Below are 24,837 nucleotides of genomic sequence, written 5' to 3'. Positions count from 1 at the left end.
TACTTACCTAAATCCACTGTCGGGATCTTCACCCCTGTCGGGCTTCCAGCGTCGGGATTTGATGTATTTGAATACATACTGATTCCGTTTGAAACATCTTAAGGTGCCCACACACATACCGATATACTTACGATCCGACAATGTGTCCGATTTCCCTTGAAACTCTCTCTCCCCGGCAGCTCAGCACACGATATGCTGTCCAATCTTCATCCGATCTCCTGCAGCCAGACTTTTTCATAGTGCATTGTGTCCTAGATTGTCAGATCTATCGTACTGCACGGCAGATCTGAAGATGCGATGTGCTACATGCGGGGGCGTGCATCGTGATCGTGAGTGGGGACTCACGATTTGGGAATTTTTTACCCGATCTGTCGTTCCAATGTGTCGGAATCGGCCAGATCGGGAAAAAAATCGTTGTGTGTGGGCACCCTTACCCTTTAGTGAGTGTATTACACTGTGTGGCGTTCTGATTGTCTGTCTCCTTTGTTCAACTCTCCTCCATGCCATAATGGCTCAAATAAACCCTTTTTCATTTTTCTTCCTGATTATTGTATATGCAAAACGAACAAAAAGAAACCATCCATTGAAGAATATTAAGTGACTGTTGTGCAGATGTAACATGTATCACGGTTGATTTGTTTCTCTTTCCAGTATATATATTTAACACTTTCATTTGCACCTCTGCTAATAATATTTGGTCATACATCTAAATGGGATTATTGTTGGTAATGTAACATTTTATCATCTGGTGTGTCTCTATCGAGGCATGACAAATGTCAAATGTTCTTGATTTCTAATTTAGAAATATTTACCTGTTTGCCAGATCTCAGGTGGCTTAAAGACTCTATTTGCATTTTAAAGTTCATTAATGCTGGGCATACACTCTACAATTATCTGTTAGATTTCTGTCCAATCTGGCTGGTTGGAATGAAAATCTGATAATGTATGGGAGCCAATGACAGTCGACCATATGGTCTTAAACTGAAAAATGGACAAAAATGATTGGTCAAATTGGCTAAATTAATTTGATTTAACCAATTTATCTGGATGACAATTATTGTCTGTTTTTCAGTGTTTGTGAGCAAATTGTCGATTGTCATTTGCTCCCATACATTACCAGATTTTCATTCCAACCAGCCAGATTGGATAGATGTCTGACAGATAATTGTATAGTGTATGCCCAGCATTAGTAATATACAAATGTTAGTGGCAGTTTGTAGTCTGGGGGAGGGAGGGGGGGGGAGTAGGGAGCTTCAGTCAGCAGGGAGTATAGGCGCACACACCCCTGTTATCTGATCATATACTGTATGTGTGGTCTTATTTTTTCTGCAGCATGTAACTAACTGCAATAGAACTGTATAACCTAATGACCAGCTTCGCCAGCCAGTGTGTAAAATTTCCCCTTAAACTTTGTCATGAATGTGGTTTTGGCTTGCAGATACTGTAATGACCGGGGCCCATCCACAATTTCACGTTTTGTAAGGAAACATCTTTTCTTAGCTTAAGATGCTGTTCGTATTATTATTTTGACCCTGGCTTTATCCATACTACACACTTCAATGGAGTGCACTGTTTCTGTCCTGCAAAGAGCAGATTCCTAAAGAGCCTTCATGTATAAATGCTAAAACTAAATCAATTTACTATAGTCTTTTATTATTTCCGTTCTTGAGAGCAGCCCTAGACAATCTGTGGCTTTTTGGCTGTTGTGAAACTACATGTCCCAGCATACCCTGCCAGCTAACGACTATCTGGAAGAACATGCTGGGGCTTGTAGTTTCACAACACCCGGACACAGGCCTGTTTAAGAGGGTGCTTTATAGCAAGGGCTGTGTAAGGTGCACCATCTAGGGTTCCTGCTGTAATCCACAGTATCTATTTCATCATCTTGCAGGGCTAAGGAGCAGTCTATTAGTGTACAGCACAGTGCTTTCATGCGTTCACTGGAGAAAGATGGTCATTAGCTTTTCAAAACATGTTCATGGAAACGGTACTAACTCCATTATATAGTGCACTACAGCCGTCACCAAAAGTTTTGAGAATGACTCAAGTTTTAGTTTTCACAAAGTTTGCTGCTTCAGTGTTTTTAGACCTTTTTGTCAGATGTTACTATGGTATACTGAAGTAAAATTACAAGAATTTCATAAGTGTCAAAGGCTTTTATTGACAATTACATTAAGTTTAAGCAAAGAGTCAATATTTGTAGTATTGACCCTTCTTTTTCAAGACCTCTGCAGTTTTCCCTGGCATGCTGACAATCAACTTCTGGGCCACATACTGACTGATGGCCGCCCATTCTTGCCTAATCAATGCTTGGAGTTTGTCAGAATTTGTGGGTTTTTATTTGTTCACCTGCCTCTTGAGGATTGACCACAAGTTCTCAATGTGATCAAGGTCTGGGGAGTTTCCAGGCCATGGATCCAAAATTTCGATGTTTTGTTCCCCGAGCCAATTAGTTATCACTTTTGCCTTATGACAAAGTGGTCTATTATGCTGGAAAAGGCCTTGTTTGTCACCAAACTGTTCTTGGGTGGTTGGGAGAAGTTGCTTTTGGAGGATGTTTTGGTACCATTCTTTATTCCTGGCTGTGTTCTTAGGCAAAATTGTGAGTGAGCCCACTACCTTGGCTGAGAAGCAACCCCACACATGAATGGTCTCAGGATGCTTTACTGTTGGCATAACACAGGACAAAGACTTTTGGAGGATGGCCTGGTGTCAAGAAGGGCAGCAAAGAAGCCACTTCTCTCCAGGAAAAACATCAAGGACAGACTAATTTTCTTCAAAAGGTACAGGGATTGGACTGCTGAGGACTGGGTTAAAGTTATTTTCTCTGATGAATCCCCTTTCATTAGAGAAAATATCGCTTGTTCGGAGAAGGAAAGGTGAGTGCTACCATCAGTCCTTTGTCATGCCAACAGTAAAGCATCCTGAGACCATTCATGTGTGGGGTTGCTTCTCAGCCAAGGTAGTAGGCTCACTCACAATTTTGCCAAAGAACACAGCCATGAATAAAGAATGGTACCAAAACATCCTCCAAGAGCAACTTCTCCCAACCATCCGAGATCAGCTAGGTGACAAACATTGCCTTTTCTAGCATGATGGAGCACTTTGTCATAAAGCAAAAGTGATAACTAAGTGGCTCGGGGAACAAAACATCTAAGTTTTGGGTTCATGGCCTAGAAACTCTCCAGATCTACATCCGATTGAGAACTTGTGGTCAATCCTCAAGACGTGGGTGGACAAACAAAAACCCACAAATTCTTGATTAGGCAAGAATGGGCAGCCATCAGTCAGTATGTGGCCCAGAAGTTGATTGACCGCATGCAAGGGCGATTTGCAGAGGTCTTGAAAAAGAAGGGTCAACACTACAAATATTGACTCTTTGCATAAACTTAATGTAATTGTCAATAAAAGCCTTTGACACTTATGAAATGCTTGTCATTTTACTTCAGTATACCATAGTGACATCTGACCAAATGGTCTAAAAACACTGAAGCAGCAAACTTTGTGAAAACCAATACTTGTGTCATTCTCAAATCTTTTGTCGACGGCTGTAGTTTTGGGTGTGGATTCCAGGTACGGCAACTATTAAACCATGTTTAGCCTGACACAGAGGAAGTATAGCTGATTGTTTTATCAGGATTTACAGCAACCAAAAATACCCCCGCACCAAGCTAATAATGTTTATCTCCCATTCATTCTTTAGGCCCACCCTAGAGCAATAATCAAGTTTGATATCTGTTGTCTAGATTTATTACAATTATACTCTACAATTATACTCTAATATGACTATGGCATTGCAAGAGTAAATGAAAGATGAAGCAGATTAGTGGTGCAGTGGGCCTTTATTTTACAATTAAAATCTTAAATCTTTTTTTTTTTTTTTGACATTATTACTGTATATTCATAGAGATTTGTATGGTTTTGCCAATAAATTGGATTGCCCCCTTAATGTGCAGGATATATTACTCTTAGGGTGTCAACTAGAGGCAAATTGTGGGGGGTGCCCGCTGTAACGCTGGCAATGGCACCCCAAATATGCAATTTAGGGGCTACTGTAAATGCGGCTGATGTGCACACTGCATCGCTGGCCTCACTCCTAATCGAATCAACCTCTTAGAAGTAGTTCATTCTATTGCATGATGCAGTGCGCAGAAATATGATACATACGCGCCTACATTTTATAATGTACCCCTATGGGGCTAGGAACTAAAATGCGTGATTCAGGGGTGAAATTGGAATGATTTAGGGGAGAAGAAGGGTGGTGTTGCCAGGATTTCTAACGGTACATTTCCCACATCACCCCAAATTTAATCGACCCCTTGGTCTTGTCCTCTATGATCTACTGAGAGTTTGTGAATACAGTCTATTTTCAAAGCTATATAGTAATCAGCTGGTTATGGATTGTGTTTCCCTTCTTTTACTATAAACATTTTCTTTTGAACCCGTTACTTAAGAGAACACAGTACTTCAGTACTTCTCCTCGGTGCTAGGTTATTCCCAATGTGAGCTAGTGACTAGTCTGATTGTTCTTCATTAATCACCATAGTCGAATATATTAATATACTCTTTTTATTTCCTATTCTTTACTTTCTGGAAAGGGCTTTTATGCATTCTCAGCATTGTGGGCTAATAGTGTTTCTTTCCCTTCATTAGATTGCAGAAGAAGTCGCCAAGCTGCTAGAACTGAAGGCACAATTGGGAACCGATGATGGGAAACACAAATTTGTTCTCAAGACGCCCAAGGTAAAATATTCACAATTCTGAAGTTTTGATTTGTTCATGAATTAAGGTGCATACACACGGTCAGATTTGTCAGATCAACGATTTGAACTATGAACGATTTTTGACTGCATTAAAATGACTGAAATTGTCCAAAACTGACTGCAAACACATCAGATGTCAGATATCGTTATCTGACCACCGGGTACGCGCATCGTTCATCGTTCAAACATGTCAGATTTTCCTTCAGATGTGAACGATTTTTAAAATCGTTATCGTTCAGATCTGAAGAAAAATCTGACCGTGTGTATGCACCATTAGTTTTAATTCCAATGGAGCCACATTCAGCTACAGCATCTTGTGTTCTAGCAAAACCAACTCCCAAAAATAAAACCTCACTTTGAAACTCCTAGTTTGAGGAACCTTTCTGTGGTTTGAAAGCAAAAAAATTAGTACACAGACGGTGTAATGGTTAGCATTACTGCCTCACAGCACTGAGGTCGTGGGTTCAATTCCCACCACGGCCCTAACTGTGTGGAGTTTGTATATTCTCCCTGTGCTTGCGTGGGTTTCCTCCGGGTACTCCGGTTTCCTCCCACACTCCAAAAAATATACTGGTAGGTTAATTGGCTCCCAAAACAAATTAACCCTAGTGTGTATGTGTGTGAGCATGTGGTAGGGAATATAGATTGTAAGCTCCACTGGGGCAGGGACTGATGTGAATGGTCATATATTCTCTGTAGAGCGCTGCGGAATATGTGTGCGCTATATAAATAACTGGTCATAATAATAATAATAATAAAGTAATCACAGTGGTAAATTATAATCTCAGCATTAAATGACTGGGGCAGACATAAATGTATGTGAAATTTGGCGATACCATAAATTCTAAGAGGAAAGAGAATTTTGATAGTACTTTGCTATGAACAGATGTGCCCTTATCCATCTTTGCTGGAGCCGCACTAATAAGCCCCTCCCCACGCACCAGGCCCTGTGAAACTCTGCTGGTGATATTGCCAAAAATGCCCAATGAGATGCAACTAGGACGCACCACCAGACTGTGCTGATTTATTTGATATGTGACACTTTAATATCTGTGTGTGACTTAAGGTGCCCACACACTAGACGATTATCTGCTCGATTTGGACACATCGTGATGTTAAATCGTTGAAATCGTGCAGTCTCCACGAACGATAACGATCCCTATACGCGGTCCCGCGGGTCGGGAGGTAAAGTTGCCTTGGAAATGCCTATTGAAGCTTGATGCATGAGGACACATCTGTATATCTTGTAAAAAGAGAATTGGAGAAAGTTCACCCCCCCCCTCCCCTCCTCCTTTCATGCTTCTTTCTGCGTTTGGGGGGATATACTGTAATACAGGCTTTGCTTTCTTGTGGTTAGGCTGGTGCACATCTTTCTTTCTTTGGGCACTGGTGTATTCCTCTTTTCTACTTCAGGGTCCATAGGGGGTCCACAGGGTTGACCTTGGGGTATAGCTTGGATCTGGATCCACGGGCACCATACAGTTAAAGCTTTAGCTCCCAGGATGCACTTGGGTCCTCCTCTATACCCCGCCCCCGAGCCACAGGCACCTCAGTTTCAGTTTGGTGCCGGCCGAAGTCGGTTGCACTGTGCAGTGGGGCTGCAGGAGCAGCCCCATAGCTTTATTTTTACAGAAGAAAAGTTTTTTATTTTTTCTCTCGTGTTTTACACTTAATGCGGCAGCATAGGACTGTCCTTCTGGACGTCCATGCTGCCGCTTCAACACCCCGCTGGCGCTGCATCGCCAGTACTGCTCTGGGGATTGCAGCGGGACCCCGGAGTTAGTTCTAGCATGGCTCCATGCAGGGGCGTAACTATACCTATAGGGGCCCCATAGCAAAAAATGTTATGGGCCCCCCTCTCAGCCCGTGGCCCCCAATCTCGTCCTGCTCTTGCCCCCCCTGGTCTGAGGCCCCCCCCCGCACCCCGGCTTACCTGATCCATGGTCGCGCTGTGCAGGGCTGACCCACCTTCCCTCCCGGTCGGCTCCATCTCACTGACTGATGTTGGGAGGAGGTGGCCACACCTTCTCCCAGTATCAGCCAATGGGGAGAGCCGGAGGCGGAGCTGACTGGGAAGACGCGACCACGGAGCGGGGGTCACGCAACCAAGGAGCAGGTAAGTACAGTAGAGGGGAGTGAGGAGACTGCTAGGGGAGTGAGGAGGGTGTGGAGGGAAGGGCAGCGGACAGCGGCCTGGCACCGTAGGTGCAGGGGGAAGGCCGGGCCCCGGGTTGGTCCGGGCCCCATAGCAGCCGCACCCCCTGCACCCACGGTAGTTACGCCACTGGCTCCGGGACCTCCCTCTGACTGCTGCCGGACTCTACGGGGAACAGGTAGGGATAAATGCAGTCAGTTGCCGCCGGTCTCTGGGGACAGACCGGCGGCGCTAGTAGCGGCGGCGGGCTCCCCCTCATGCAGGCATGCTCCGCTGGGCCACCAGGGTATAAGTTCCGGAGGGGAACCGGCATCCCTGGGGTTAAATACTAGCCAGGGGAGGCAGCCTTCCCTGGTTTAGCGGCTCCTCCCCTCAGCGCGCCTTTTCTCATGTGTACTGGCGTCGCTGAGCTGCTCCTCTGCTGGCCACTCCTCCTCAGAGCTCTCCGGCGGCCATCTTTAGAAGGCTATACCGCAGGCTCCCAGTCAGGTGCATGGTCAGGTCCCCCTGTGTACCTCTCCCCTACCAAAAGGACAGTGTACACAGCGCTATAACTCCCCCCAGACACTGAATCTGAGTGGTTGAGGGTAGCGATTGGTGCAGTAAGTACAATCTTCCTGCATTGTATGTGACTTTGCTAGTGCTGCTGTCTGTACTTATTTTCTAATTACTGTCAGCTTATATCTATCCCTTTGCTTCTCCTACAGCCCGAAGGTGTGTGGGGGAGGGGTGTTTTTCTATTAACCTCACTCTTATAAATCATGTATTTGTGAGGTCAGTCACATACTGTTGTGTGCTACACAGTACCATATTTTTGGGCCTGTTTGTGTTGCATGCTGGTGAGTGCGGGGGTGTTAACACCGTATGTCCTCTGCTGATAAGTATTTATTGCATAATTACTGTATCATGTCTGATGAGGAGACTGAGCACTCCGGGGCTCCTGTGTTGCTTTCCTGCAGACGCTGTTCTGCTGGTGTTAATGGGGGGGATTTATCTCAGGATGGTCTTTGCGGGCAGTGCCAGCTGGCACCAGACCCCTCTATACTCCCCTTGGGCGATGTTTTCACAAGTGCTGACATATATTGCAGACAAGTTGTCGATCCCTACAGTGACCCCTTCTGGGGCATTGTCCCAGCACTCTATCTCCCATTCCCCGGATATTCCGCAGGTATTGCGGCCTCCCTCCGGGGCCCAGACTGTGAGACAGTATTCGGGGCTGCCTGTGTATGTCCAGCCTCCCCCTGTATCACAACAGTCTGTAGTGCCTTTTCAGAGCTTCCCTCAGTCGGCTTCTCCGCCTTGGGTGGATGTTCGCTCCAACTCTGTACAGAGTTTGGCGGCCTCATCCTCGGCTTTTCAGTCATTTTTGCAGGGTGATGTGCCACAGAAGGCGACTAAGCGGCCTGTTGTGAGTTTACTCGGATCCCTCTTCAGATGATGGAGAGGTCTGTGAGGATTCTGATTTGGATGCTGTGGGACAGGAGGCAGAGCCTAGGTCCTCCATTGATGTTCCAGCATTAGTGAGGGCGGTGCGGGCTATTCTCAATATAGAAGAGGAGGCACCGGTCCCTAAGTCGAAGTTTCCTGACTTCAAGAAAGCATAGGTTACTTCTAATGTGTTCCCTCTGTCCGATCAGTTGGCGGATCATATGGCGGCGGCCTGGCAATTACTCAGCAAGAGATTCCACCCGCAGAAAAGGTTGGCTTCTCATTATCCCTTTCCTGCGGATCATTGCAGGAAATGGGAGACTCCACCGGCGGTGGATTCACATGTCACTCGCTTGGTTAAAACCGCTACGCTACCACTGGGTGGCTAAAGCCATTGAGAACTGGGCCAATGCCTTGGAGGATTCTCTTACGGACGATGTTCCGGATGTTCAGAGAGCATTAGTGGCACAAATGAGGGATGCCGCTTCCTATATTGGGGAAGCATCATTGGACGCAAGCATGTTACCCTCTAGAGTTTCGGCTGCGGCTGTGTCTGCTTGGAGATCCTTGTGGCTGCGGTCCTGGAGGGCTGATGCGGACTCTAAAAAGGGTCTGGAGGCTCTCCCCTTTAATGGAGAATTGCTATTTGGTCCGGATTTGGACAAAATAGTGGATACCTTGGCTAAGTCCAAGCCGGTTTTCCTCCCTACGGCTTCTGCGCCAGCTAGGGAGAGGAGCACTGCTTTTCGGTCCTTTCGGGTTCAGGGTAAGGCCAAGGGCCAGTCCTTCCCAAGACATTCAGCGACCAAAGCCTCATCCAGACCCAAGAAGCAAGCGTGGAATGCTCGGCGTCCCTCTTCCAAACAGGAGGATAAACCTGCTGCCTGACAGGACGGGCCTCTCCCTGGGGGACCCCAGAGTGGGAGGCCGACTTCTCAGATTCGCCCAGTGTTGGTTCAGTACCACCACAGATGCTTGGGTTCGAGAGGTAGTCTCTCAGGGGTACGCCCTGTCGTTTCGGTGCAGGCCGCCCCACCAATTTTTTTGCAGAAACCCAATGGGTCTCATTGCCCTATTCTGAATTTAAGGTCTTTGAACAAGTATCTCAGAGTTCCCAAGTTCAGGATGGAAACATTGCGGTCCATCATCCTGGCGATGGAACCAGGGGACTTCATGGTCTCCCTCGATATCTAGGACGCCTATCTCCATATGCCCGGTGCACCGGCACATCAGCGGTACCTGAGGTTTGCTATCCGCAACCATCACTACCAATTTCGGGCGTTGCCTTTCGGTCTTTCCAGGGCTCCGAGGGTTTTCACCAAGGTGATGGCAGTCATGGCTGCCCACCTTCGGGGTCAGAGTATACGGCTGCTGCCGTACCTGGACGATCTGCTGCTGCTGGCGAGCTCCCCGGAGATGCTTCTTCATCATCTCCACCTGACAATTGCTTGTCTTCAAGCACACGGGTGGTTAATAAATTGGAAGAAGTCGTCTCTGATCCCAACTCACCGGATGGTCCATCTTGGAGCACTTCTGGACTCCAGTCAACAAAGGATTTTCTTGACTCTGGAAAAGGTATCCTCCCTACAACTGAGGATACACGGTTGCCTGAGCAGTGTCAGGGTGTCAATACATTCGGCACTGAGAGTCCTGGGGTCCATGGTGTCGGCATTCGACATGGTGGAGTTCGCCCAGTTCCATTCCCGGGGCAGATCCTTGTGCAATGGAACGGGTTGTGCCGCCGGATCCGATCCCAGATGCTGGTATTGTCCCCGGAAGTGCGCCGGTCCTTGGTGTAGTGGCTGCAGTCGGCTCATCTCAGCCAGGATCGCCCCTTTTGGATTCCGGACTGGGTTCTGCTCACGACAGATGCCAGTCTCCGTGGTTGAGGGGCAGTGACCGGCTCCTTGTCGCTTCAGGGCCGTTGGTCGGCGGAGGTGGCCGTCCTTCCCATAAACATTCTAGAGCTACGGGCAGTGTACCGTGCTCTTCTGGCGTCAGGCACCGTTCTTCTCGGAAGAGCAGTTCAGGTGCAATCAGACAACGCCACCACGGTGGCATACATAAATCACCAGGGAGGAACTCGCAGTCGAGCTGCGATGTCGGAAGTGTCCCAAATCCTGACTTGGGCGGAGTGCCACCTTCCAGCAATATCGGCAGTCTTCATCCGGGGAGTCCTCATTTGGGAGGCAGACTTCCTCAGCCGTCACGACGTGCATCCCGGGGAATGGTCGCTTCACCCAGAGGTGTTTCAACTTCTCGTGGACAAGTGGGGACTGTCGGAATTGGACCTGATGGCCTCTCGTCGCAATTACAAGTTGCCCATATACGGCTCAAGGACAAGGGACGTAGGCACAAGGCCTAGTGGATGCGTTGTTAGTGAATGGTCGTTTCACCTAGCGTATCTGTTTCCTCCAATCTCCCGGCTCCCTCGGGTACTCAGAAAGATCAAACGGGACGGAGGCACGTTTCTGTTGGTGGCTCCAGCGTGGCCCAGATGTCCTTGGTACTCCGATCTCAGGGGCCTGTCTGTAGACGCTCCGTACCTTCTGCCTCAACATCTGGATCTGCTGTCTCAGGGTCCCTGCCTTTACCCGGATCTGGGTCGACTGTCTTTGACGGCGTGGCTCTTGAGACAGCCGTCTTAAGGTTCCAGGCTTTTCCAGCTCTGTCAACAGTACCATGCTTAGGGCACGTAAACCTGCCTCTGCACGGATTTACCATAGAGTGTGGCACACTTACTTTCAGTGGTGCGAGTCTAGAAGCTATGACCCTCAGGTGTTCAGAGTTTCTAGGATTTTGGCACTTCTGCAGTCAAGTCTTGACCTGGGGTTACGGCTTGCATCCCTAAAAGTTCATGTATCGGCCCTGTCAGTATGGTTCCAGTGAAGGATTGCCACACTGCCTGACGTTCACATCTTGTTCCAAGGTGTGCTGAGGATCCAGCCTCCCTTTGTGCCTCCAGTCGCTCCGTGGGACTTGGCGGTGGTTCTTCGGGTCCTGCAGGGACCTCCTTTTGAGCCTCTTGAGTCGGTTGACCTCAAGTGGTTAACACTTAAGACTGTGTTTCTCCTGGCTCTTGCTTCGGCCAGGAGGGTATCCGAGTTGAGGGCACTTTCCTGTAGCCCCCCCCTTCCTGATTTTTCATCAGGACAGGGCTGTGCTTCGCACCCGTCCTGAGTTTTTGCCTAAAGTGGTTTCTAGGTTCCACATAAATCAGGAACTTGTAGTGCCAGCTTTTCAGGCTCCGGGTCTTACGGCTGGCGAGGCTTCGCTGGACGTGGTCCGGGCTCTCAGAATTTATGTTGAACGGACGGCCTCTGTTAGGAAGTCCGATTCGTTGTTCATCCTCTTTGGTTTCCATAAGAGGGGTTGGTCTGCCAACAAACAAAGTTTAGCCCGTTGGCTTTGTTCTGTTATTAGGGAGGCTTATATACAGGAACGTTTGCCTGTTCCAGCCTCGGTTAAGGCTCATTCCACTCGGTCTGTAGGCCCTTCTTGGGCTGCTAGACGTGGTGCCTCCGCTGTTCAGCTGTGCAAGGCAGCCACTTGGTCTTCAATTCAGACATTTTTGAGGTTTTATGCGTTTGACACCTTTGCCTCTCAGGATGCATCCTTCGGGCGCAGGATTCTCCTTTCTGCTCAGGAGCGTCCCCGCCCTTAGTTGAACTGCTTTGGGACATCCCCAAGGTCAACCCTGTGGACCCACTATGGACCCTGAAGTAGAAAACAAGAGATGTGGTAAGAACTTACCTTTGTTATCTCTGTTTCTACGAAGTCCATAGGGTCCACAGGGCGCCCGCCCTGACGCACCTGGCTTCAAATGGGCTGTGGTACTGGTCACCGGTGTTTCCGTCTCCCATTTCTGTGAGTATGGTTTCTTGTATGTTCCAGTCTTCCTTCCCTCTGTTTAGTCTCCTCCTTCGGCCTAGACTACTTACCAACTGAGGTGCCTGTGGCTCGGGGGCAGGGTATAGAGGAGGACCCAAGTGCATCCTGGGAGCTAAAGCTTTAACTGTATAGTGCCCGTGGATCCAGATCCAAGCTATACCCGAAGGTCAACCCTGTGGACCCTATGGACTTCGTAGAAACAGAGATAACAAAGGTAAGTTCTTACCATATCTCTTGTTTCTACTTCAGGGTCCATAGGGTATCCACAGGATACCTTGGGGGTATAGGTGTGACGTCAGTCGCAGGGCACCAAAGAGTTAAGCTTTCAGCCTCCCAGGATGCACTAGGTCCCCCTCCTATACCCCGCCCCCGAGCCAAGGCACCTCAGTTTAGTTTGGTGCCCGGCCGGAGTCGGGTGCACCTGTTGGAGTGGGGGCTAGAAGAGCCCCTGAAGCTTATTCTTCATGCAGCTGTGGCTGCACAACTGGATGAACAGCATGGACAGTCAGTCCTGACGTCCATGCTGTCTTCCCTACACCCCGCCGGTACCAGAACGCCGGTACTGATCCGGGGATGCTGGTGGGCGTCTGGGGTCACAGCTAGCGGTGACCCCAGATGCTCCGGACCATGGCCGGATTCAAGGGGGACAGAGGTAAGCAGCGGGGTCCCGCGGTGGGTCCCCGCTGATCACATGGTCCTAAGTCCCCAGGCAGGGGGCTCCCTGGGGACTGGCTGCAGCGTGGAGCCAGGCGACCAACCTGCGCTTCCACTACCCCCTGGGACAGCGGACCGCAGCAGAGCGGTAGCGCTGCGGCGTCCCAGGGGTTAAATGCATGCCAGGGGAGCGCGCCTTCCCTGTCTCACAGCCGGCGCCTCCCCCGCTGCACACAGCCCTCTCTGCATGCTGCCGACTGGTCCTGTGGCAGCGCTCCTCCCCCAGGCCAGCCTCCTCTCTGCTCCTCGGCGGCCATCTTCTCCAGAACGCATGGTGAACGCTGCTGGAAGCGCTGGAAGGAAGCATCGTGGTCTGGGTCCCCCCGCATACCTCTCCTCCGCTGTGGTCAGGTCTGTGTATGCAGCGCTGTGTCCTACCAGGCCCTGTGTCTGTGTAGTTGAGTGATCAGCGCTGTTAGTGCAGGAATTGTTATTTTTCTGCATTGTATGTGACTGTGCTAGCGCTGCTGCCTGTAATCTTTTCTTCTCTAAACTGTCAGCTTTATTACTGTCCCTGTTCTTTCTGCTAAAGCCCTTGCGGTGCGGTGCTGCAGGGTGGTCTCTCGCCTATTTAATACTTAATTGGTGAGAGAGGTCACATACGTGGTGCCATCATGTCTGAAAGTTATTTTCCCCTCCGGCTACAGTGTACCACGTGCAAAGTACCGTTAGCGGAGGGGGAGGGTAGCGCGGAGGGCCTTTGCCGGCAGTGTTTGTCCATGGCGCGGCCTATTACGGTTACAGCACCGGTACAGGAGCCGCCCTGGGCTTGTTTCGCTCAGGCGTTAACAGCTTTAGTGGGCCAGTTAGCTCCGCAGCCCGCGTTTACTCCGATGGGTTTGTCCCAGCAGTCTGTGGTGTCGTCACCCATGCAGGGGTTCCCACGACAATTGGTGGTACCCCACAGTCTCCCTATTTCCCCGCTCCCGGGTTCTCAGGAGCCAGCGTGGGTTAACTCCCTGACGAGTTCTGTACAGCACTTGTCGGATGTGTTGCAAGGGGAGTCTGTGATGCGGTCTCATAAAAGGCCGGTGGCGTCTCTGTCCGCTCCTTATGAGGATGACGAAGGGACGTCTGATGATGGGGAGATTCTAGATCCTTACGATCAGGAACCTCTCCATACTAAGGACGCTGATGCTAAGTCCAAAGTATATATTCCTGGACTTATTCGGGCGGTCCGCACAGCCTTGGTGATTGAGGACGAAGTTCCCCCAGTGGCTAAATCTAAGTATGCCTTTTTCAAAGATGTGAAGGGCGATGCCACAGTCTTTCCTCTTTCGGGTCAGTTGGTGGACCATTTAGAGGAGGCGTGGAAACAACCTGGCAAAAGATACCAGCCGCAGAGACGCCTGGCGGTGGCTTATCCGTTCGCGGATAATTATTTTGCGAAGTGGGAATCCCCTCCACAGGTGGATTCTCACGTGACCCGTCTTGTCCGTAGTGCCACATTGCCGATGCCATCCATGTCCTCCCTTAAGGATGCTACGGACCGCAAGGTAGAAATCTGCCTGAAGTCCGCTTATTCCCTTGCAGGGGGGGCAGCACGGCCGGCTATGGCCATTTGCTGGGTTGCCAGAGCGATGGAGCGCTGGGCGGATTCATTAGCGGCTTCTTTTGAATCCGACTGTCCGGCCGATCAGGCGGAGTTGATTGGCAATCTCCGTGATTCGGCCACCTACATCAACGAGGCGGCTCTAGACATTAGTACTCTGGTGTCTAGAATTTCTTCAGCAGCGGTAGCTGCTCGTCGCACCTTGTGGCTGCGATCCTGGAAGGCGGACGCAGATTCCAAGAAAGGTCTGGAAGCGTTGCCGTTTACCGGAGAAGTTCTCTTCGGTCCGGATCTGGATAAGATTGTGGCCACGCTGGCGGCAGCCAAATCTGCCTGTCTCCCGTCGGCCGCTGCTCCTTCTGGTTCGGGACCATCGTCCTTTCGGTCATCTAGGGCCCAGGGCAGGCCCAAACCACAGTCGTTTCCTCGACAGGCTGGCCCTAAGAAATCGGTCAAGCCCCGGAAGCAGGCATGGAGTACCAGACGTCCGGCCCCCAAGCCAGATGACAAGCCTGCGGCCTGACGGTCCGGGCCTCCCTTTGGGGGATCCCAGGGTGGGAGGCCGCCTGCTACAGTTCGCCCAGTGTTGGTCGACCACTACGACAGACACTTGGGTTCTGGAGGTGGTTTCCCACGGATACGCCCTCTCCTTCCGGCACAGACCCCCGGCTCGCTTCTTCACCACGGGTCTCCCATCAGACCGGAACAAGGCTACGGAGCTGCGGAAGGTATTGCACACTATGCTCCAGGCTAGAGTTATAGTGGCGGTTCCATTCTCCCAGAGGGGCCAGGGTTTCTATTCAAATCTATTTTTGGTACAGAAACCCAATGGGTCATATCGTCCGATTCTCAACCTCAAAGCACTCAACAAGTCTTTGCGGGTCCCGAAGTTTCGGATGGAGACCCTACGGTCCATCATTCTGGCGCTGGAACCTGGGGACTACTTGGTGTCATTGGACATACAGGACGCTTACCTGCATGTCCCTATTCTTTGGCGCCATCAACAGTTCCTCAGGTTTGCAATCAGCAGCGACCACTTCCAGTTTCGGGCGTTACCTTTTGGCCTGGCAACAGCACCACGTGTTTTCACCAAGGTGATGGCGGTCATGGCGGCTTCTCTGCGGCTGCAGGGAGTCCGCATGTTGCCGTATTTGGACGACCTGTTATTGGTGGCAGGATCTCCAGAGCTCCTGTTACGCCACTTGGACCTGACCATTGCACTGCTGCAACGGCACGGCTGGCTAATCAACTGGCAGAAGTCCACTCTAATCCCGTCTCGGAGGATTCTGCATCTTGGAGCCTTATTGGACTCGGGACAGCAAAGGATCTTCGTGACGGAGGACAAGATCTCTGCTTTACAGTCAAGGGTGCGCAGTTGTCTGCACAGCCGCCGGGTGTCCTTACACTCGGCGATGAGGTTACTGGGCTCCATGGTGTCGGTGTTCGACATGGTGGAATACGCCCAGTTTCACTCCAGACCTCTGCAGCACCTGATCCTGTCCAAGTGGAACGGGCTGACTCAGTCTCTGAAGTCCCAGACGATTGTGCTCACCCAGGAGGTTCGCCTGTCCCTTACGTGGTGGTTACAGACGACCCACCTCAACAAGGGACGTCCGTTCTGGGTTCCAAATTGGGTCCTGTTGACAACGGACGCCAGTCTTCGGGGCTGGGGAGCAGTTTCGGGTCCACACTTGTTCCAGGGCAGGTGGACGCCGACAGAAGCGGAGCTTCCAATAAATATCTTGGAACTCCGTGCGGTCTTCAATGCTCTCCAGCAGGCACAGCGGTTTCTCCAGGGTCGCCCGGTGCAGGTCCAGTCGGACAACGCTACCACCGTGGCCTACATAAACAGGCAAGGAGGAACTCGCAGTCGGGCGGCTCTCGTAGAGGTCTCTCGGATCCTGGTTTGGGCGGAGCGCAATCTTCCGGCCATATCAGCGGTCTTCATCCCGGGAGTGCTCAATTGGGAGGCGGACTTTCTAAGTCGCCAGGACGTTCATCCGGGGGAATGGTCCCTGCACCCGGACGTTTTTCAACTACTGGTGGACAGGTGGGGTCTTCCAGAAATCGACCTCATGGCGTCCCGGCACAACAACAAGTTGCCGGTGTACGGGTCTCGCACAAGAGACGAAGGGGCGTCTCTGGTGGATGCTCTGTCCGTCCGGTGGACGTTCCGGTTCGCATACCTGTTCCCTCCGGTCTCCCTTCTTCCACGGATAATCCGGAAATTCAAACAGGAAGGAGGGACGCTCCTGTTGATAGCTCCCGCGTGGCCCAGACGGCACTGGTTCTCAGACCTTCAGGGTCTGTCCGTGGACATTCCTCTGCGGTTGCCGCTACGACCGGACCTTCTGTCTCAGGGTCCTTGCCTTCACCCGGACCTGACTCGGCTGTCTTTGACGGCGTGGCTGTTGAGACGGCCATGCTGAGGTCCCGGGGGTTTTCCAGCTCTGTGGTGCGGACCATGTTACGAGCTCGGAAACCGTCTTCCGCGAGGATATACCATCGCGTGTGGCATACGTTCTTCCAGTGGTGTCGACCGAGAGGTTATGCACCGCGGGAGTTTCGTCTGTCTCGGATTCTCGCCTTCCTGCAAGCGGGACTAGATCATGGGCTTCGCCTTGCTTCTTTGAAGGTACAGGTTTCGGCCCTATCTGTCTGGTTTCACCGTAGGATTGCTACAATCCCGGATGTGCGCACCTTTATGCAGGGTGTTCTCCGCATTCAGCCGCCCTTTGTTCCACCTGTGGCGCCTTGGGATTTGGCTGTGGTCCTGAGGGCTCTCCAAGGACCGCCGTTTGAACCACTGGGCTCAGTGGATCTTAATGGCTAACAGCTAAGACTGTTTTCCTTCTGGCCATTGCTTCGGCCAGACGTGTTTCTGAGTTAGGGGCTCTTTCTTGTAGACCCCCTTTCTTGGTTTTTTATGGGAACAGGGCAGTGCTCCGCACTCGGCCCGAGTTTCTTCCCAAAGTTGTTTCCCAGTTTCATATTAACGAGGAAATAGTTGTTCCGGCCTTTAACTCACCGGGTCTTTCCGTGGGTGAGGCCTCTTTGGATGTTGTGCGGGCCTTAAGGACTTATGTTGACCGCACTTCTTCGTTTAGGAAGTCGGACGCTTTGTTTGTCCTCTTTGGCTTCCGTAAAAAGGGTTGGCCTGCTTCAAAGCAAACTTTGGCAGCCTGGATCCGTATGGCTATTTCTGAAGCTTATCTTCATGAAGGCCTACCGGTCCCTCCTTCTCTGAAGGCTCATTCCACTAGGTCTGTGGGTCCTTCGTGGGCAGCTCGACGTGGTGCCTCGGCAGTTCAGATCTGCAAGGCTGCTACGTGGTCTTCTGTCCATACCTTCGTGAGGTATTACAGGTTTGACACCTTCGCCTCTCAGGATGCTTCCTTCGGGCGGCGGATTCTCCTTTCTGCACAGGAGCGTCCCCACCCTTAAAGGATACTGCTTTGGAACATCCCCAAGGTATCCTGTGGATACCCTATGGACCCTGAAGTAGAAAATATGAGATATGGTAAGAACTTACCCTTGTTATCTCTATTTCTACGAAGTCCATAGGGTTCCACAGGACTCCCGCCCTGTCGCACCTGTGCTGCAGATGGGCTTTGCTCTGGTCACCGGTTTTCCGTCTCCCTCTGGTGAGAATGTGATTCTTGTATGTGTCCAGATCTTTGTTCTCTCTCTTCCTTCTCCTCCTCCGGCCTATGGCTTGGTAACTAACTGAGGTGCCTTGGCTCGGGGGCGGGGTATAGGAGGGGGACCTAGTGCATCCTGGGAGGCTGAAAGCTTAACTCTTTGGTGCCCTGCGACTGACGTCACACCTATACCCCCAAGGTATCCTGTGGAACCCTATGGACTTCGTAGAAATAGAGATAACAAGGGTAAGTTCTTACCATATCTCATATTTTTTGTGGGGCCAAAGGCTGAAGTGTGCTGATTTCATAGCATCACAGGCTGGTATTCTTTTTTTTTTTTATTGGGCTGCTGTGTTTTTGTATAATGGATTTTGTACTGGATTCCTGTACAATTTATTTAATTAATTTGCTGGGCACTCTATGGAACGGTACAGTTACTGTATCATTTCATTTACAGGCTGTGTTGCTTGTTAACTTATTAATGTTAAAATTTCCCACCCTACTTTTAGCTTTTTCTAGGCACGAACCACGCTACTGGCCTGTCCGTCAGGGGATATGACCATTTAATGAAAATATGGCAACACTGAATGGGTTTTTTTAGTTAAGGAGAGATAAAATGAGAACAGTCCATCCATCTGCACAACATAAAACGTATTGTTTCGGGTTTCATTCACGTGTATGTAGTGAGTGTGCATGCATGTGAGGACCTCAATACTTACCTGTTATGCAATGGCAAGTGGCTCAGCTGTAGGGATTTATCTGTTTAATTTTCTTTATAGTTTGCAAAATTGCTGAGTGTTTATTTCTGTGACTCACTTTTATTGCACTCTGCACATTCACCTGTAGCAGGACACTTGTATTATTCCAGCACACTGTTGTGACACCCCCAAAGCTCACTAGTTTCTATTATCCACCACCATTCTTTAGTAAGATACTACAGATGTATCCACATGCATCTTACCTTCGTGCGCTACAAGTCGGGTTAAACATAACGCATGAGTGGCGTGCGACTTGGTAGCGATGAGGGCCTTTTGTGTGACTTTTTACTGTCAAATGCGTCTTATTCACAAATCGCTGCGGATAGGACGCACAGACATCTTCTGCTGATTAAAATGGTATGCGGCATGCCTATATGCTGTGTGCGACGGCGGGTGTATCTGCATGCGAAATACTCCATTACACTGTTTCGCACGCAGATTAGCGTTCCCGCTAGGTTGTTTCAGCGGGCACCGTGCCCTGCCCTATTTTTGAAGGGCAGAAAGCACCCTGCCCTCCAGTGCGGCGCCCCGCTGAAACAGCCTGCGGGTTCTGTGTTCCACCCGCGGGCCGCAGTGTCCCGTGGATGGGGAAACGGCAGAGCAGCTGTCACCGCCGGCATCCATTCACAGTGACCGCGACGCTTGAGGGCTGCCCGTCACGTCCGTGAGTGCCGGGCACGCCCCCAGGAGTGACGAAAAGGGGGAGCGTCATAAAGACATGCCCCTTTTCATTGGCCATGCCCCTTTTCGGACGCATGCGCAGAAGTGCCCTTGTAGTAGGTCCGGCGCCCTGCCTGCCGCCGGACCTAGAGTGAACACTACAGATACCCCCGCGGTACCCACACAGAATATAGGCATGCCGCATATCATTTTAAGCAGCAAAAGCTGTGTGTGTCCTATTCGCAGCGATTTACGAATAAGATACATTTGAAGGTAAAAAGTCACACAAAAATACGTTCAACATTACCGAGTTACGCCACTGCACAGCCTGACCAGAAGGTTTGTTCAATGTGCAAGGAAATAAGATGTATGTGGACCCATCTGTATATGAAACACTTCTCTGTTACCTGAATGGCAATTATCGTAATTATTTTAATGCAATATGTAAAAAAGTACAATAATAATGGATGCACAGAATTAACGTTTTTAAGGTGATAACTTTTTAATTATTTACCAGTAGTCTATGATGGGCCTAGCTGGACCTCCCACCAGCTGTGAGAGTTGGTTTCCATTAATTGGTGGCTGAGGCTGACTTCAGTAAAGTTTGATCTACTGATTTGAAGCAATGTAGGCTATATGATAATGGGATATATGTCTGGCTACCACATTCAGCGTTGCAGCCTGCTATTCTGCCTACTTTTATGACATAGATAAAGGGTGGCCAACCAGTCAGAGGCAAAGAGCCCCAAAAAATCTGTAGGTATGTCAAAGAGCCGAGATCATGCGCATGTGCAAAAAAGGCATGGGCTTGTGCCAGCTAGGCCACGTCCCATTGTAGGAGCATGTAAAAGCGTATGTACACAGTCACTTTGGTATGGAAGCTCAATTCCGCCACTGTGATGAAAAACAAAGATACAGTATCTCAAAATATTGACTTAGTATCTCAAAATAATGAGAAATATTATTGAAGTTTTCATAAGCCTATGTGCTGTTTCCATGAGGCAAAGCAACAGAAGCAAGTGTTCAAAACAAATCTTAGCAGACCAACATGGATACAATCATTGAAGACTATTTTAGGTGTGGATACACACATCGTGAAATTTTGGAGGAATCGCATAATATTAAAATAAGCCTCCGGACACTGGAGAGAAAGCTACAAAAAAAAACATCTTTGCGGAGACAAAGTAATAAGACAGATGAGGCAGAAGTGGCATCCTTCATTTACCAACAGCTACAAACGTCTGGCAAACAGCACGGCTACAGGTGGATGCACCAGAAATGTTGGATGACCGGGATAATAACCGACAAAGAAACTGTAAGGCAATTGATGCGACTGATGGACGGGAATGGAGTAGATGTGCATGCGCGCAACCCCTTGAGACGACTTATGTATGTCAGTCGGGGGCCAAACTATGTATGGCATATGGCAGTTGAGTACCTTCTCATGCTCCACGGTCTCTATTATTTCCTCAGGAACATTTCTATGTCTCAAGAAGTCACTTAAGTCACCCATCCTGTAAGCATGCATTACAAGAAAAGTTATTGTAGGCTATCATCATATCCATCATACAGTGTATACACCCCAAAATGAGAGCGCAGAAAGAGAGGCGAAACAACCACCGTAACCTTGCGCGCGAAAGATTGATAGTTGATTTTTCTGCTTACTTTGCTTATTTTTTGATTCAATGCGATCAAATAAATAAGGTAGATACCAGCACTACCCCAGCCCCCCCCCCCCATTTTGTCATTTGTACAAGTACACAATACCTGCATCTCTCACATAAGATTACCTTGGTGTCCAGAGCACAATAATCTATCTAAGTTGTTTGCTCTGCATCAGTGCCCCAAAACAGTGCTGCCTCCCCTTTTTCCGATGGCAAAGGCAGGATGTTAGCTAGTGCACATGACTTTAGCTGTCCAGCCTAACTCAAATTATTGAGAAATGTTCTCGATATTTTGAGATACTAAGTCAATATTTTGAGAAGTTTTCTCGATATTTTGATATACACAGTGGCGGAAATGGGCTTCTATACTTTGGAGATAACTATTAAAGGGGAAAAAAGCCAGAATAATATAAAAAAACATTGAAAAAAACAGATCTACATAAAATACACTGAAAAAGCCACATCCACAAATAATACACTGAAAAAGCCACTTCCACAAAAAAAAAAAAGCATAATATAATCCAGCAACCACCCATGTGTCACTCCAGCAACCCCCCCATGTGCCACTCCAGACCCCCTACCTCTCCCCGGGCCACTCCAGCCCAGCCATCTTCCACTACATCCCCTCTCACTCCACGGGACACTCCTGCCCCCCCCCCCCACATGTCACAAACAAAATGGAAAAACAAAACACAGCTCTTACTTTGTTATGGACTGTCTGTCACGTAGGTACGCTCTGGCGTCTGTGACCAGGTCCTCCTAGTGGCTGCAGGTTCAGTCGCAAGTTAAGCTTTGCCTCCTGTTTGCGGCCTGAGGCACCACGTCGCCCATACATGCCTCCGGAGCAGAGCAGATTGCTGCAACAAAGGACGAACCTCCTCTAAACCGCTGCGCACCTATGAAGACAGTCGGTGTCAGGAAGGGGAGCCGCATCATAATAATGGAAGAGCCACATGTGGCTCAAAAACCACAGGTTGGCCACCGCTGACATAGATTAATTTAAACCCTCACCAGTAAGCACTAGGTAGTGGATAGTAATGTCTTGCACAGAATATATAGCTGCTCACATGGCCCCAGCAAAATTGTTGTGTTGTGCGCTTGGTTACCCTACAGTACCTGTCATGTTAAATAAACAGGCTCACAAGAGCCCCTTAGAAACACAGGTTGCCTTGGAGGTATGTTGACCGATCTGGAATAATTTGTGTGTGTTTGCTGTGGCCTTAAAATACCTAGGACAGATTTGGGACACTCCCAAAGACCGTATTGAGATGATTTAAACCCCATCTCAGGGATAGCTGAAGGACATTGGTCATGAAGAATGCGCCCTAGAGCTTACACTCTAAAACAGTGATTCCCAACTCCAGTCCTCAGTGACCCCTGACAACGCATATTTTACAGATCTCCTCAGTATCACAATTGAATCACCTGTGGATCTTTTAAAATGTGTCAGCCAGTAATGAGAATACACCTGTGCACCAGCGAGGAGATCTGTAAGACATGCACTATTAGGGTTCCCTGAGGACTGGAGTTTGGAAACACTAGTCTTAAGCTGGGTACACATTAGAGGATTTTTGAAACTATTTTTAGTTTTCCGACAGACCGGAATGACAATTCGTTCAAGTCGTCCAGTGTGTACGCACTATGCGCGCTCCCGTGGCGGCGTCCGTCGCCTCTTCAGATTTGTCGTACATGCTGCTCAGTCTGAAGATGCGACTGACTATCCCATGCATTTAGATGTGGCGGGGGAACGACATATCGTGCGGTCGTTCACTAGATCTCGTGGTGTGTATGAGCCGCACGTTATGTCGTCCGTCGCATCTGCTGTCGGCTAGGTACACAGGTCGTCTACTATACAGTATACCCAGCTTAAAGGATGAAGTGCTAGTTTACTTTTGTGGACCAGACACACACAAATCCACAAGGATGAACGCTGTCAAGTACACAATCATGCTGTATAACAGCCTACTCATCGTGCGTGTGTTTCTGTGAAAAGTGTGTCGGAGCCTATATTGGTACATGATGCAACAGCCACAGTAGGGTTAGACATATATTAAGTGCTGTAGACAAAAATTTTAATTATTGTAAAGAGAATAGTCAATAGCTTTTTTTTTTTTTTCAATTAATTGAGCTATTTTTCCTTCTTCACAGGGCACAAGGGATTATAATCCCAAACAGATGGCCATCCGGGAGAAGGTTTTTGACACCATTATCAGCTGTTTTAAACGTCACGGTGCTGAGACCATTGACACTCCCGTGTTTGAGCTGAAGGTGAGCAGGTCTGTCACACCCTGGCACCAATCGAACAGAAAGGAATCTGGTTTTATGGATTCCCGCATGAGATCGGATACATCGCATGAAGGGAATTTGCTCGCAGTCCTCACAATGCTGATACAGTACTAGTCATTTTCACTTGTAACAAAAAAAAGTTTTCCAGCTTTTACGCTCTTACACAGAGTGGCCCGATGAGAGAGCTTGGGATTCACTCTGCGATCAGGACATTCATGTGTTCAAAAGCAGCAGGACCATATCAATTACAGTAACTCTTTACTGTCAGTATGAAGGGAGATTTCACAGACAAAGCAATGTATCTAACCTGCGTCTGGGTTGGATGATTTTGGTTACATCATATTTGTACACATTGCACTAATGCCGGGTACACACTAGACTATAGGATCGGACGACATATCGGGGACATCGTCTAGTGTGTACCCACTATGTCGCATGCAGGTCTGACGGGCGACATCGATAGTGAGGGCCACACTGCCGATTGCAGCATGGCCCCTGCCATCGCTGTACACACCGCCGGGTCCCGTCACTAACGAGGCCTTAAGTTTATAAACAAGCCTATGAGCCATCTGTTGGCTGTAATGATATCACTACAGATCATCCAGAAACAGCTATTACAGGTGGTAAAGATCTGACTTTCCAGCCTCTACTGGATTGAGGACTAAGAGCCTCACTTATCAACGAGTTTTATCTTTCACAACAAGTGTTAAAACTCGTTATGTATGGTAATGGTGCTCCAGCCAATCAGTTCCTAAAGGCAGGTATCCACTAGACCAGGGGTGGCCAACCAGTTGGAGACAAAAATCCAAAAAATACCTCTAGCTAAGCTAAAGAGCCGACAGGAAGCGCGGGCCGCATAAAAAGGGGCGTGGCCTAGCTGCCCCATTTTGAGCGCACGCCTTTGGTATGATATTTGTGCCCCTTATGCAGTGCCCTCTGTATTTGTGCCCTCTGTATTTGTTCCCCTTATGCAGTGCCCCCTGTAGTTCTGGCCCTTATGCAGTGTCCGCTGTATTTGTGCCACTTATGCAGTGCTCCCTGTATTTGTTCCCATTATGCAGTGCCCCCTGTATTTGTGCCCCTTATGCAGTGCCCCTTGTATTTGTGCCCCCTAAAGTAGTGGCCATTAAGCAGTGCCCCCACCCAGTACTTGCCTGACCACGCTGGCTCCCGCTGATGCTGCCTCTGACTGGATCTAACTAGAGTAGGCGCGCACGGCAGGCTCCTCACATGGCGGGTGACGTCATGATTTCACCAGTGCAATGCATCACTGGGAGCGCTGGCCTCTGAAGCCACTAGAGGCTTCTTCTCTGATTGCTTCAGAG

General features: G+C 49.3%; 1 protein-coding gene across 1 annotated transcript in view; it reads left to right on the top strand.

The window, feature by feature from the left end:
• HARS1 (histidyl-tRNA synthetase 1) overlaps positions 1 to 24,837 on the top strand; it is a 40,893-nt gene that overhangs the window by 2,712 nt on the left and 13,344 nt on the right. Inside the window, exons 2-3 of the mRNA XM_088447384.1 lie at positions 4,654 to 4,743; positions 23,375 to 23,494. Of these exons, the coding sequence (XP_088303510.1) occupies positions 4,654 to 4,743; positions 23,375 to 23,494 (210 nt within the window). The remainder of the gene's footprint in view (positions 1 to 4,653; positions 4,744 to 23,374; positions 23,495 to 24,837) is intronic.

The sequence above is a fragment of the Taudactylus pleione genome, unplaced genomic scaffold (assembly GCF_031769625.1).
Source record: "Taudactylus pleione unplaced genomic scaffold, aTauple2 ptg000431l, whole genome shotgun sequence".
In the NCBI taxonomy this organism is placed as follows: Eukaryota; Metazoa; Chordata; class Amphibia; order Anura; family Myobatrachidae; genus Taudactylus; species Taudactylus pleione.
The sequence above is the reverse complement of the archived record's forward strand: the minus strand, read 5'-3'. Positions and strand labels throughout refer to the sequence as shown.